This window comes from Myotis lucifugus, unplaced genomic scaffold (assembly GCF_000147115.1).
Source record: "Myotis lucifugus unplaced genomic scaffold, Myoluc2.0 scaffold_0, whole genome shotgun sequence".
NCBI classification, from domain to species: domain Eukaryota; kingdom Metazoa; phylum Chordata; class Mammalia; order Chiroptera; family Vespertilionidae; genus Myotis; species Myotis lucifugus.
In genome coordinates this window covers 7,098,875-7,114,670 of record NW_005871048.1, presented here as the reverse complement: position 1 = coordinate 7,114,670, position 15,796 = coordinate 7,098,875, and the positions used below count along the sequence as shown (strand labels likewise).

Here is a 15,796-nt window from a genome sequence, read left to right as displayed (position 1 = left end):
GTCATTATACACACCTAATTTTAAAATAATAAACTGATTTTGGAATTGTTTCAGTTCAGATAAACTTCAGAGGCTTCTGAGTATGTGAATAGGAATTAGTGTGGGAACAGGAAGTAAGAAAGGATTATCACATGAGTTTTTGGTCAAAAATATTTTTTATCTCTTTTTGTTTTATTTTGATTTTTTTTGAAAGTTTTGTAATTCTGCAAATTTGAACTTACAACCTTGGCGGAATGTTCCTCCTAATTGTGCAAGTATCCAAAGCCCTTTTCAACTGTTAATTTAACAAATTTGGACAACCAATACTACTATCATAATGTTAGCATGAAATAATGTGGTGATTGAGAAAAGAGGCAAATATTACAACATAGTTTGTTTGAAACACACAATGGGAGACATAGAGTCCTAGAGAAGGCAGTAATAAGAACAATAAATAACTGGTCTAGAAAATGGGCTTTTCTTTTTTATTCAACTGGGATGTCACCTGAATTTGGGATTAAACAGAGACACATTATTTTTAAACGTTTATACTCATGCCCACCCTGTGTGGCTCAGTTGGTTGAGCGTTGGCCCATGCACCAGGAGGTCACCAGGAGGTCACCAGTTCGATTTCTGGTCAGGACACATGCCCAGGTTTTGGGTTCCATTCCCAGGAAAGGGTATGCAGGGGGCAGCCAATCGGTTTCTCTTTCATCAATGTTTCAACCTCTCCCTGTTATTTTCCCTCTCTAAAATAAATTAAAAATATAAACAAATAAACATTTATACTCACTAACATGCCCACATATTTTACATTGTTAGATTTCTGTTGTAATGGAAACCATACATTCTTTTCCCCCATATGTTAGAGTAGCTGATGTTAGTATTTTGCTACTCAAAGTATTAATATCTTGTGACAACAAGAGAAACTCAATAGTGTTCTATTTTTTCCTTAAATATGAAGTTTATTCTGTTTTCTCTACCTGCTATTAAATTATAAAAATGGTTCTTTGGCAGTTTGCAGTGAAAATGTATACTTTACTTATATTCTTGCCCTTCTTCTGTATAAAAACTAACCAAACCCTTCAAACGGTATATTAAGGTAAGAAAGTAAGGAGAGATCTTCACTTTTTTAATTCTTAATTTCTGGTGAAACTCAATATATTAAAATAGAACTTGTGGGTTTTAGTTGTCATTAATAATTCTGTTGTTCACTATCTAAGATAGCATGCCAGTTTATTAATGATCATATATCTCTTAAAACTCATAAAATTTGCAACCAGAAAAGAAAAAGAAAAACTAAAAATTAAAAAAAAGACTAGGAATTTCAAGAATAGCTATTACAAATTCCATGTTATATGTTCAGGCTAGTTAAGTAAATTTTAATTTAGAACCTCCTATGTTTATAGATGAATAGATTTCTGCTGCCAGGGAACATACTATTCTGTGGGAAATAAGCATATGAATCTCTCTGTGATATATACTATACTTATATTATAATCAGAGTTTCAGGAACCTAGAGAAGGGATTAGTTAATTGACAGGATTTAGGGGAGACCTACAGAATGGGAAGCACTGGGTTGGAACTGAAAAATACATATGATTCTGCTTTGGAAAAGGCAGTCCAGGTAAATAGAGCACACCGAGAAGAAAGTATATAGCTCTGAAAGTACTTGGTGTGATTTGGAAGAGCTGCTCAGTACTTAACTTCTTTTACAATATTTAGCACATTGAAGTATATTTACTTCTTTAAATGTCTCCTCTTTTGAGGGTAGAATGTTGTCTTTTTATCTCCAGTGCTTAGTGTACTAATTGGCATAAAGCAGCCATTTAGCAAGTATTTCTTCAGTAGTCAATGTCATGGCTGGAATATGAAATGGATAGAGGACCAAAAGGTTAAAGATAGTGGCTTAATGGTAGATGAGATTATCATTTAAAGCCTTTAGGAAATATGGATGATGAAAGGTTTTTAAGTAGTTATATGTATTTTCTAGAAAGACAAATTTGAAGGAGAGTGGAGGATTGATTGGAGGGGAGATAACTGATTAGGAAGCAATGACTGAATTACTTTTTCCATGCACTAAGGAGACATCTATTAAGCCTATCTTTATGAAATGTAATATGCAATGTAATTCATTGTTCTTGCTCTGCAAAAGTATTATACTATCAGAGAAGGGCTGGTATGCATACTTTTAAGAGCAGACTAAGTTATGAGAGGTGCTTTGAAAATTTTAAAAGAGTAAGAGGTTGCTGCTAGCTAATAATCAGGGACGGTTTCCTGGAAAAGGAGACAGTTAAATGAAAAATATTAATGTTACTGATTTACCAAATTGATATGAGTTCCTTGATAATCTTTAAGTGAATCCCAGTTAGATAGCAAGGATATCGTTTAATGCAACAGCTTCACATCCCAGACTTATATGTTATTTATAGCACTAGGAAGCTCAACTTCAGATGTAAAAGCACTGCTAATAAACAATTTAATAGTAATTTTAGTTATTAATTACTGAGCACCTACTCTGTGCCAGGCTCTTTGCTACAGCATACATATACAGGAGTGGGCGACAGTAGGTTTACAATTGTTCACATGAAAAATAATACAAGAATAAACTGGCTCTAGCTGGTTTGGCTCAGTGGATAGAGCATCAGCCTGCAGACTGAAGGGTCCCAGGTTCGATTCCAGTCGGCATGTACCTTGGTTGCGGGCACATCCCCAGTAGGGGGTGTGCAGGAGGCATCTGATCAATGTTTCTCTCTCATCCATGTTTCTAACTCTCTATCCCTCTCCCTTCCTCTCTGTAAAAAAATCAATAAAACATTTTTAAAAAAAGAATAAACTGTTTCACATACAACTGTACACCTACTTTGTGTTATTTGTAATCTTCATAGTATTTTTTCAAGACTCCTATTTAGCCTCATTTTACTGGTGTGTAAACTAGGGATTTACAAACGAATTGCTCTGCCCAAAGTTACACTACTAGAGTGTAGCTAAAGCCAGGATGCAGTAAAAATTTGTCTGAATAAGTAGCTCATATTCTTTTGTGTTTTTTTAAAATATATTTTATTGATTTTTTACAGAGAGGAAGGGAGAGGGATAGAGAGTTAGAAACATCGATGAGAGAGAAACATCTATCAGCTGCCTCCTGCACATCCCCTACTGGGGATGTGCCCGCAACCCAGGTACATGCCCTTGACCGGAATCAAACCTGAGACCTTTCAGTCTGCAGGCCGACGCTTTATCTACTGAGCCAAACCGGTTAGGGCAGCTCATATTCTTAATACTCTACAAACCTAACATCTCTTGCTTTAAGTATTAAGTGCACAATTTTATCAAGAATAGTTAGGTATTATAAAGAAATGTGCTGTTTCTAAAAGAAAAAAATAGAAATGTGCTTTTGCATTATAATTTTAATGCTCATGATTTATCATCATTGCCTCTTGTGGACAAAATTGAATTTGTTTATAATTTGACATAATTAGAATAGTTGGGCCTTCCTAAAGATAGAACACCTGGTTATCTATAAAGGATTTTGTTTGTGCATTTAACATTTAGAAATAATATCTGGAAGCTAAATATCAAAATTATCAATTCCTGAAGTACCCATGAATTAGTAGCTATGATTAGGTTTCTGAGCATTTTCATTCCTTGCTGCATTTGGCATAATATTTTAAACAAATTTGAGTGTAACATTATTCTAGTATTAATTGATATAGGCTCTTTAAGCTATTAGCACATGGAGATATATTCAGTGGCAAGAACTAAAAGTAATTCCCTTTAAAAAAAGGAATAAGATAGGGTTGTCTGCTTTCACCATTCTTATTCAACACTAGAGGCCCAGTGCATGAAATTCTTGCATGGGGGTGTGTGTCCCTCAGCCCAACCTGCACCTTCTCCAATCTGGGACCCCTCGAGGGATGTCCGACTGCCCATTTAGACCCAACCCCACTGGACATCCCTCTCACAATCCAGGACTGCTGGCTCCAAACCACTCACCTGCCTGCCTGCCTGATTGCCCCTAAACGCTTCTGCCTGCCAGCCTGATCAATGCCTAACTATTCCCCTGCTGGCCAGATTGCCCCCAACTGACCTCCCATGCAGGGCTGGTCCCCCCCCCCCCCAACTGCCCTCCTCTGCCGGCCCAGTCACCCCTGAACTGCCCTCCTCTGCAGGCCTTATTGCCCCCAGCTGCCCTCCCCTGCAGGCCTGGCCCCTCCCAACTGCCCTCCCCTGGGGCCTGATCGCCCACAACTGCCCTCCCCTGCCGGCCATCTTGTGTCCACATGGGGGCAGCCATCTTGTGTGTTGGAGTGATGGTCAATTTGCATATTGCCTCTTTATTAGATAGGATAGTACTGGAAGTCCTAGCCACAGGGGTAAGACAAGAAGAAAAAATAGCCGAAACCGGTTTGGCTCAGTGGATAGAGCGTCGGCCTGCGGACTCAAGGGTCCCAGGTTCGATTCCGGTCAAGGGCATGTACCTGGGTTGCCGGCACATCCCCAGTGCAGGAGGCAGTTGATTGATGTTTCTCTCTCATCGATGTTTCTAACTCTCTATCTCTCTCCCTTCCTCTCCGTAAAAAAATTCAATAAAATATATTTTAAAAAAAAAAGAAGAAGAAAAAATAAAAGGCATCCAAATTGGGAAGGAGGAAGTTAAACTGTCATTATTTGCAGATGACGTGATATTGTACATAGAAAACCCTAAAGATGCCACCAAGAAGCTACTAAATTTAATTAATGAATTCGGCAAAGTAGCATGATACAAAATTAATATCTGGAAATTGATGTCACTTTTATAAAACAACTCTCAGAAAGAGAAACTAAAAATAACAACAACAAAAAAAAGACATTTACTATTGCAAAAAGAAAAAAAAAGATACCTAGGAATAAACTTAAGCAAGGATGTAAAAGACTTGTGCTTAGAAAACTGTAGGACCTTGAAAAAAGAAATAGAGGAAGATACAAAATAAGTGGATGCTTATACTGTGTTCTTGGTTTGGAAGAATTACCATCATTAAGAGGTCCATATTATCCAAAGCAATCTATAGATTCAGCACAATTTCTATTAAAATATCATTAGCATATTTCAAAGATCTAGAACAAATATTCCAAAAATTTATTTGAAACCAAAAAAGACTCCACCAGCTATCTTGAGAAAGAAGAACAAAGTTGGAAAAATCATAATACTGGATATCAAACTATACTACAAAGCCATTGTAATCAAAACAGCCTGGCACTAGCACAAGAACAGGCATATAAATCAATGGAACAGAATAGAGACTCCAGAAATTGACCCATGCCAATGTGGTCAATTATTGTTTGACAAAAGAAGCAAGAGCATACAATGGAGTAAAGACAGTCTCTTCAAAAAATGGTGTTGGGAAAACTGGATAGCTACATGCAAAAAAAATGAAACTAGACCATGAACTTACCATATACAAGAATAAACTCAAAATAGGTAAAAACTTAAATGTAAGGCGTGAGACCATAAAAATCTTAGAAGAAAACAGAGGCAGTAAAATCTCAGATTTCTCACGAAGCAGAATTTTCACCAATACATCTCTTAGGGCAAGAGAAACAAAAGGAAAAAAATAAACAAATGGGACTACATCAGCTAAAAGGTTTCTGCACAGCAAAAGAAACCATCCACAAAATGAAAGGGAACCCACTGTATGGGAGAACATATTCGCCAGTGATACATCTGATAAGGGATAATTTCCAAAATATATAAAATACTCATACAACTCAACAAAAGGAAGACAAACAATCTAATTTAAAAATGGGTATAAGACCTGAATAGACACTTCTCCAAAGAAGACATACAAATGGCCAAGAGACATATGAACAAATGCGCAACGTCACTAATCATCAGAAAATGCAAATGAAAACTACAATGGGGTGCCACCTCACACTTCCCAGAATGGCTACCATCAATAAATAAACAAAGAAGTGCTGGTGAGGATGTGGGGAAAAGGGTGCCCTAGTACACTGCTGTTGGAAATTCAGCCTCGTGCAGCCACTGTAGAAAACAGCATTGGGAGTCTTCAAAAAATAATAAATGGAACAGCCATCCCACTTCTGGGAATATATCCTAAGAATCCCGAGACATCAATCAGAAAGAATAAATGTACCTCTATGTTCATAGCAGTGTTATTTACAATAGCTAAGATCTGGAAATGGCCCAAATGCCCATCAGTAGATGAGTAGATTAAAAAGCTTTGGTAGTCTGCCTGGTGTGGCTCAGAGGTTGAGCGTCGACCAGGAGGTAACAGTTCGATTCCTGGTCAGGGCACATACCATTTTCCAGGCTCAATCCCCAGTGTGGTGCATGCAGGAGTCAGCCGATCAATGATTCTCCCTTATTAATGTTTGTATTTTTTGTTTTTTAAAAAAAAAACTATTTTATTGATTTTTTTACAGAGTGGAAGGGAGAGGGATAGAGAGTTAGAAACATCGATGAGAGAAACATCAATCAGCTGCCACCTGCACACTCCCCACTGGGTATGTGCCCGCAACCAAAGTACATGCCCTTGGCCGGAATCGAACCCGGGACCCTTGAGTCTGCAGGCCAACGCTCTATCCACCGAGCCAAACTGGTTAGGGCTATCATTGATGTTTTTATCTCTCTCTCCCTCTCCCTTCCTCTCTGAAATCAGAGAGGGGGGGCGGGATGGGGTAGAGTGGAAGCTGGATGGAGGGGAAGAAAGGGTGGGGAAATGGGGTACATCTGTAATACCCTCAACAATAAAAATAAATTTTTAAAAAAGAAACAAGTATAGATTTTATTGTGTCCTTGAGAAAGGTTACTGGACATTTGAAGTTCTAGAGCAGGGGTGGGCAAACTTTTTGACTGGAGGGCCACAATGGGTTCTTAAACTGGACCGGAGGGCCGGAACAAAAGCATGGATGGAGTGTTTGTGTGAACTAATATAAATTCAAAGTAAACATCATTACATAAAAGGGTATGGTCTTTTTTTTTTTTTTTTTAGTTTTATTCATTTCAAACGATCCAGCCCGCGGGCCATAGTTTGCCCACGGCTGTTCTAGAGAAACTGCTTAAAGGAATAGAGCTGTAATAAAGAGTTTGACTTCCTTGAGATTTTAAAGATTATCCTTTATTTTTTCAGTTAAAAACGACTGTCTTTTAACACATTCCTAAATCCTGTTTAGCACATCCCTATATCTTAGTTATAATTCCAATATTATAGGGAAAGACTGCCTCAGTCACCTAATATAATTTTCCTAAGGCCTTTTGATGAATTTCCTAGGTCATTTACTGAAGGGGAAAAAATGTTCTATGGGCTTATGTAATTGTTTATTAAGTTTGAGGTGCTTTTTTCCCCCCCTTTAACTCTTTGGTGCTGGGCAAGGAAAACTAAACTTGCAAATATATATAGATACATTTAGGATTAAAAAATAAAAATATTCAAATAAAGCTGTATTTGTGTCCTCTTTTTATTTGATATACTGAATAATAACAAAAATAATAACTGTGTAGATCTCACCTCTTCTGTTTTATTCTTAACATATTATTGGGAATACAAAAGTAAAATAGTTTTAAGTGTTTTATTTACTCTATATATATTTACAAAATAGTAAACTTTTCTTCCTGAGGCATTTTGTTAGAAGATAGTTTCTAAAATGAAAAGAAAAAGCTGTCTACCCTGATTTATTCCTTTAAATTGCAGAAGTGCTCTTAAGTAGAACCTTCAGGCTGATGTAATTTCTGCATCTCATTTCTCTCCTTGCCTCCTTGAACATTCAGAAGTGGGTAATTTCATGAAGTTCCAAGAACAGTTTAGATGTTTTTATTTGGCATAAAAAAATGTGATCGTGTTTAATCACTTGAGTTAAACTATTTTTGTTTTGTCCTATTTTCTAAAAGGTATTTCTACTGTGAGAGGTAGGACTATTTAATGCCAAGAGGGTTTTGCAGCTTCACTTGATGAAATTATTTGATTATGTTTATCCTTAGTTAATATCTACTTTTAAATGTAATGAACATCTTTGGACTATTTGAATTTCACATGTTGTTTTTTAGTTTTTGCTCACATCAGTAATTTCATAGCTTGATGAAAATAATTTATAGTTGAAAGATGCATTACAGTTTAGTTTTTAGAATATGAAGATTCAGCTTTAAACATGCAAGTCAACTTGGAACTAAAGTGAGACAGTACTGTTTGTAGACATTTAGTAATTCTTTAACTGGCTGCCAGCAAAACCTGACACTAGTAAAATTTCCTAATAGTAAACCTACTTTGTTTTATATATTACTCTTTTTGTTCAAGAACCTAAATTACCTTTCTATTGTCTACTAGATGGGGTCTAATTCCTCATGGGTAGTAAAAGCTAATTCATCAGTTGGTTCTTCTCATCCTGATCAACTTTATCTCTCATCCCCATTTTTATCTACATAATACAGTCAACTTTATATCCCTACACATACTTTGTACATTCCTGTTTTTAAGTTTCTCCAACTTTCTCTGATAACCACAAGGCTTTCACCATCACCTCACACATATTCTTACAAAACAAGAATGGATCATTGTCAAACCCTTTATCAACCTCTAAAACAGAGCTTTTGTTGGCAGAGGGAGAGACGCATGAGGATTCATACCTAGTGACAAATATATGGGTGGGAGGTTTGTGCAAATTTAGAAGGGAACCCCAGTATTTGGGTTATCTTTTCGTTATTCCCACTATTGAGAACTAAACAGAAACTACCTTGCCTATTTTATCTTCATACATATATATATAGTACTTTGTGTTATGATGTCAGGTCATTTGCACATTATAAACTCTACTCTTTTTGGTTGTCTTTTTATACAGTGCCCAGTGTTCTGCATTTTAGAAGCTGTTTAGTAACATACTTCACATTAAATTTTGCTAATCAAAGTAAAGATAAATTTCTGTCAATTGTTTGCAAATTTCTTAGTTTCTTTTTTCCTATCCATCATTTAATAATAATGCTTGAGATTCTATGATTAAGTTTCCATTTTAGGTTTAAGAATTTGAATTTTAAATACAGTTGACTCTTGAACAACATCTTCGTCACCCTGCTCAGTGGAAAAGCAGGGTAACTTTTGACTCCCCCAAAAGCTGAACTACAGCTGTCCCTCAGGATTAGTTCCAGGACATACACACACACCCACACACACACACACACACTCACCCGCCAGACACACTCACCCGCCAGACACACACACACACACACACACACACACACACACACACACACACAACACAACACACTCACCCGCCAGATACCAAAATCTGTGGATGCTCAGGTTTGTTAATATAAAATGGCATAGAGCAATGCATACAGTTGGCCCTCTGCATTTGTAGATTCCAAGCTGCAATCAATTTTGATCCATGGTTGGTTGATTTTGTGGATGCAAAACCCTGGGATGTGGAGAGCTGACTGTATTTATTGAAAAATTGCTTGTAGATGAACCTGTGCAGATCAAAACCATGTTGTTGAAATATCACCTGTAATGAATTTTTTGAAGTAAAATTAGCATTGATGACTTTTAAGATGTAGAAGGTTATAATTATAAAAGCAAAGAAGAATAAAGCCACTTCTATCATTTCCTGAAAATTTTAACAAAGTTGGGTTGATACTGTTTTTGTACCACTAAGATGCAATATCATTGTTCTTAGCATGGTACTGGTTTAATAATTTTTAAAAAGATTTTGAATCTCTTTAGTCTTTTACTCCATGTAACTGGCATAGATGAAATATTACTTAAGATAGCAATTGCCTTCAATACCATTTTGAAAAATTATGTCAAAACTATTCAATATGGAAAAATCCTGAATAGAGGTCTTTTGGAGATTTACTATACACCCCAGTCCACCATCATTGTCTGTGTTACATTGTAACTTTAGACCAGAGCTGAAATCATTCTTACTATTTTAGTTAGTATTGTAGGTTTCAGAAAACAAAAGTTTTACCAGATGTTATTTAGTCCTGTAATTTGCCAGAAAAGTTCACAGACTTTTATCATGTCATCTTGGAGCCATCTAAAGCACTTTATTTCAGCTCAACGAAAATCTATTAGGTCTGTACTTTGTTTACCAAGTACTCTGATAGTTTATAGAAATTTAGAAATTAATATGATGCTTTCTTTGAGAAGCATAGAGTCTGATGAATGAGGTGGACACGTGAACAGAGAATTTGAATAGTGGATACAACGCCTATAGCTGTATTGAGGAGGGCCACTTAGTACTTCTTTGAAGATTCATGGAAGGCTTCCTGTTAAATGAAGCTGACTTTTAAAAAGTGACCATAACTTCCCAAGTTGTAGGATGGGAGACTTAAATTTATAATACTTTATTGTATTTTTTTTAGAGAAGTTATAAAGGAAGTACTTATAAAATTAAAAAATACAAAACATTTTTAGATTATTTTACTAGTTTTCCCTACATGAAGTGTTGCATTAGGTTTGATAGTGATTTAGATTCATATCTCAACACGACAATATTAGCAATTAATCTTTATCAGAGGCATCTATATATATATAAAAGCCTAAGTGACTGTTATGACCGGTAGACTGAATTGATCGGTAGACCGGCTGCTATGATGCGCACTGACCACCAGGGGACAGATGCTAAGTGCACTCCTACAGCCAACCTCCCGTGGTACTCCCCCAGCCAGCTGGCCCCGATTGGCCCCGATTGGGACTGGGCAAGACAGCCCCAATCGGCCCCAATCTCCGGCCAGGCCGAGGGACCCCACCCATGCACGAATTTGTACACCAGGCCTCTAGTGTATGTATAGGAAAAAATATAGTATGTATATAGGATTTGGCACTATGCACGGTTTCAGGTATTTACTGGGGTATCAGTCACTTGGAACATCAGTCTCTCTAAATTGATGAAATTGCCAATGTCATTAAAATAAGTAAAAATTTCTGTAAATGTAATAATTCTTAAATTAACGTTTTTAATTATTTTAATCTTATTTTTATTAAGGAAATGTTTTTATCCTGGAATTTTAGAGCACATTGTATGTTCTAGCTTTCATTGAATATAACTGTTGTGGGGTGATTAGCTTTAAAATTCATTTTGCTGTGACTTTTTTCTTAGCATGGTCATCTCTTACTGTGTGATAGAAATTGTTATCTTCTAAAAGTTGAAAATTCACTTAACATCAGATTTCTTAAGAGCAAAACAGAGGAAGAAGTTTATCTCATAATAATAATGAGTTTAAAATTAGACTCATAACTAAAATTATTTTGTTTTATTTTTTTACAGGAATTGAAACCTGACATAGTAACTAAATCTGCTCTTGGTGATGATATCAATTTTGAAAAAATCTGCAAAAAGGTATATCTGCAGTGGGTTGTATTTTTTTTAAAAGTTCCTTATTTATATTTTTTACTTTTTTCCTTAATGAGAAAACTTATGAAGAATCCAGGTATTATTAGTATATAATGAATTTTCCCCACTTGACCTTCAATATTGCCACCAAAAAAAATATTAAAAAAATATATATTTTATTGATATTTTACAGAGAGGAAGAGAAAGGATAGAGAGTTAGAAGCATCGATGAGAGAGAAACATCGATCAGCTGCCTCCTGCACACCCCCTACTGGGGATGTGCCTGCAACCAAGGTACATGCCCTTGACCGGAATCGAACCTGGTACCCTTCAGTCTGCAGGCCGACACTCTATTCACTGAGCCAAACCTGTCAGGGCCCAAAAAAATATTTTATGGTAATTTATGAATTTCCTTTGCTGTGTTATCACACCTTCAAGGTCCTTAAAGGCACTGACTTCTCTGCAGTTAATTGATGTTAGATATGTTAAATGTTGACATAACTTAATATGATATTTATGTGTTAGATAACAGCTTGTCAATCTTACTAATTCAAACAATTGTTATTTTTATTCTTTCCAAATAATTTCCATGAATATTTCCCTCAACCCTTGCCATTCACCCTGTGAATGATTTTTTTAAACTCCCTTTTACAAATGAGAAGAGCTGAGAAAATGAAGTGAGATGATTAAGCTTATACCACTGTTATGCTGTACAGTTAGGACTTCCATCCAGTTGTTCTGCTTCTTGGATTTGCAACTCCTGCTTCTTCTTTACTATTTGCCTTTTTATATTTCCGCTCATTTTGCTAATGCCTACAATTAAGAGAATTTCTACCTGAGAACAGATTTTGGGTTGATTGATTTTCTACATTGTTTTTCTGTTTTGGCTTTCATTGACTTTGCTCTACTCTATATTATTTGTTTTTTCTTGCATTTGTACTTTGCTCTTTTTCTAGTTTCTGAATGTGGAAGCTTAAATTACTGATTTTATACCTTGTTTTCTAATGTAAGCATTTAATGCTATAAGTTTCCATCTAAGCACCACTTTAGCTACATCTCATATATTTGATATATTTTCATTTCATAGTTCAAAATGTTTTGAATTTCCCCTGAAATTTTATCTTTAAATGATGGTTTAATTAGAAATATATTCTTTAATCTCTGAGTAAATAGGGGATTTTCCAGGTATATCTTTTTTTTTATTTTTATTGTTGAAAATATTACATATATCCCCCCTTTTCCCTCATCAACCCCCTCCACTCCCTGCCCCAGGCCCTTACCACCCCACTGTCTACTTCCATGGGTTATGTATGCATATATGCATACAAGGTCGGAGGGAGCATTTTTCCAGATATATCTTTGTTACTGTTTTTTTTTATATGACATTTTATTTTTATTTTTTTAATTAAATCTTTATTGTTCAGATTATCACAGTTGTTCCTCTTTTTTAGCCCCATAGTTCCCCTCCACCCAGTTCCTACCCCACCCTCTGCCCTTACCCCCCCACCCCACCACTGTCTTCATCCATAGGTGTATGATTTTTGTCCAGTCTCTTCCCGCACCCCCCACACCCTTTTCCCCCCTGAGAATAGTCAGACCACTCCCTTTCTATTCTATTCACCAGTTTATTCTGTTCATCAGATTATTTATTCACTTGATTTTTAGATTCACATGTTGATAGAAGTGTATTTGTTGTTCATAATTTGTATCTTTACCTTTTTCTTCTTCCTCCTCTTCTTAAAGGATACCTTTCAGCATTTCATATAATGCTGGTTTGGTGGTGATGAACTCCTTTAGCTTTTTCTTATCTGTGAAGCTCTTTATCTGACCTTCAATTCTGAATGATAGCTTTGCTGGATAAAGTAATCTAGGTTGTAGGCTCTTGGTATTCAGCACTTTGAATATTTCTTGCCATTCCCTTCTGGCCTGCAAAGTTTCTGTTGAGAAATCAGCTGACAGTCGTATGGGTACTCCCTTGTAGGTAACTGACTGTCTTTCTCTTGCTGCTTTTAAGATTCTCTCTTTGTCTTTTGCTCTTGGCATTTTAATTATGATGTGTCTTGGTGCGGTCCTCTTTGGATTCCTCTTGTTTGGGGTTCTCTGTGCTTCCTGCACTTGTAAGTCTATTTCTTTCACCAGGTAGGGGAAGTTTTCTGTCATTATTTCTTCAAATAGGTTTTCAATATCTTGCTGTCTCTCATCTTCTGGCACCCCTATAATTCTGATGTTGGTACACTTGTAGCTGTCCCAGAGGCTCCTTACACTATCTTCATATTTTTGGATTCTTTTTTTTAATTTGCTTTTCCGGTTGGGTGTTTTTTGCTTCTTTGTATTTCAAATCTTTGACTTGATTCTTGCGATCCTCTTGTCTGCTGTTGGATCTCTGTATAATATTCTTTATTTCAGTCAGTGTATGCTTAATTTCTAGTTGGTCCTTTTTCATAACCTCGAGGGTCTCACTAGATTTCTTGAGGGTCTCACTTAATTTATCAGCAGTTTCTAGAAAATTCTTGAAAAACCTTTTAAGTGTGGTTTTGAACTTTATATCCAGTACAGTGTGGCCTTCACTTACGAGTTTAATTCGTTCCGTGATGGAGCTCGTAACTCAAATTACTCGTATGTCAAATCTTAAAGTGAACGAGTGAGACACGTGATGCTGGGATGATGTTGTGGCGTTCACTGTGACGTTCGCTGCGCCAACTAGTGGTGAGGTATCTGAAGCTGGCTCGTAACCCGAATTTTAGCTCGCAACTCAAAGCAAAAAATCGGCCGAGAGACAGCTCATATCTCGAAAAACTCGTTAGTCAGGACACTCGTAAGTCAAGGCCCACTGTAGTTTGCTTTCCTCCATTTCTGTCATTTGTGACATGTTTCTTTGTCTTCGCATTTTTTATGCTTCCCTGTGTTGATAGAGTTGCTTTCTGTGCTAGGTGTGCTATAGGGCCCAGTGGCTCAGCCTCCCCAGTTACCTGAGGTGGACTCTCTTGGTGCACCCCTTTGTGGGCTTTGTGTACAGTCTTGTTGTAGTTAAGCCTTGATTGTTGTAGGTATCACTGGGAGGAATTGACCAATTGGCTGTGAGAATCAGCTGTGTCTGCAGTGGGAGAACTTCTGTGCTGGAGACACCCTTCTGGGGCAAGACTTGCTTCAGTGGGGCTTTGGTGCTCACTGAGTCTGCCCCCTGAGTGTGTCCCTTATGGATCTGAGGAGTTGTAATCTGGATGGTCCCACTCTGACCACTGGGTACACTGGCTCTTGGATCTCTAAGGAGGTGCTAATTTAGCCTCTGCCTGAGGCTACCCAGCAGGAGCTATGGAGAGATCTGCAGATTCCCCTTCCTTGTTTGGGGTTTGGTGGTACCCAGATGAGGCCCAGCTGTGAAGCAATGCAAGCTGCTGTGGGGCCTTGGGCCTTCTTTTGGACGTTCTGGGTCCCTTCTGACCCAGCTGCAGTTTGTTAGGTAATTTTCAGATTGCAAAGGGCCAGGCCTTTCATATGCAAAAGCCTCTGCGCACAGCTTGGGTGGGGCGGGGTCTCAGGAGATCAACAGGGCGGAGCAAGCAGCTATGGCTGCTCCTCAGTCCTACCCTAAGAGGCCCCGAGGCTCAGTGTCCCGTGGTAATCGCTGCAAGCACCTCTCGAGTTCTGACCGATGCCAGACAGTCCAGTTTTTCCCCGTATGAGTCTGGGTCCCCAGAGACTCACCTGGAACTGGAGTTCAGATCAGTCAGGAGCTTGAGACTCCCTCCCAATTGAAAAAGACAACCACGTCCTCAGTTGCCAGCCCTTTCCATGTGCGCCTCCGTACCTCTGCACTTCTGCACCTCCTCTGAGTCGCAGTGTGCTTTTCTCTTTCCTTCTAGTTGTAGAATTTCCACTCAGCCAGCCTTCCTGTGGTTCTGGATGATGTCCGTTTTGTCTTTTAGTTGTATTTTTGATGTGGTTGTGCGAGGCAGCAATTTCCAGTGTTTACCTATGCCGCCATCTTGGTTTCTCCTCTGTTACTGTTTTCTTTATGATACATGAGCATACTTTTTATGGTTTTTATTATTTTAACTTTATTATTTGTTATCTTGGTGACTATTTTATGAGCACTTGAAAACAATATGTATTCTATTGGGATCAGTGTCCTATAAGTGTCTTAGGTCAGATTGAGTGATGATGTTGTTCAGGTGATTTATATATTTACTGATTTTCTTCCTGTTTTATTGATTACTGAGAGAAGTATGTTTGAATCACCAACTATAAATGTCAGGTTGTCTATTCTAGCCTTAAGGAAAAATATACTCTTGTTCTACATTTATGTAGACTTGCACGGACTTCTCTACAATTAATTGGTGTTAGATATGTTAAATGTTAAAAGCATTTTATTAGAAGAAGGCCAGAATAGAAAATGGTTTTATTTGTTTGAGGAGAGTGAGGATTTGTTGTTGCCATCATTGTCCTTGTCAGAGAAGCAGCACCAAAGTATTGAGCATGATTTTACAATAGCCAC

General features: G+C 37.4%; 1 protein-coding gene across 2 annotated transcripts in view; it reads left to right on the top strand.

Annotated features, from left to right (window-relative positions):
- Positions 1-15,796, top strand: part of SRFBP1 (serum response factor binding protein 1) — a 46,188-nt gene that overhangs the window by 10,360 nt on the left and 20,032 nt on the right. For both annotated transcript variants that reach the window (XM_023744311.1, XM_023744357.1), the window contains exon 3: positions 11,236-11,307. In XM_023744311.1, the coding sequence (XP_023600079.1) occupies positions 11,236-11,307 (72 nt within the window). The remainder of the gene's footprint in view (positions 1-11,235; positions 11,308-15,796) is intronic.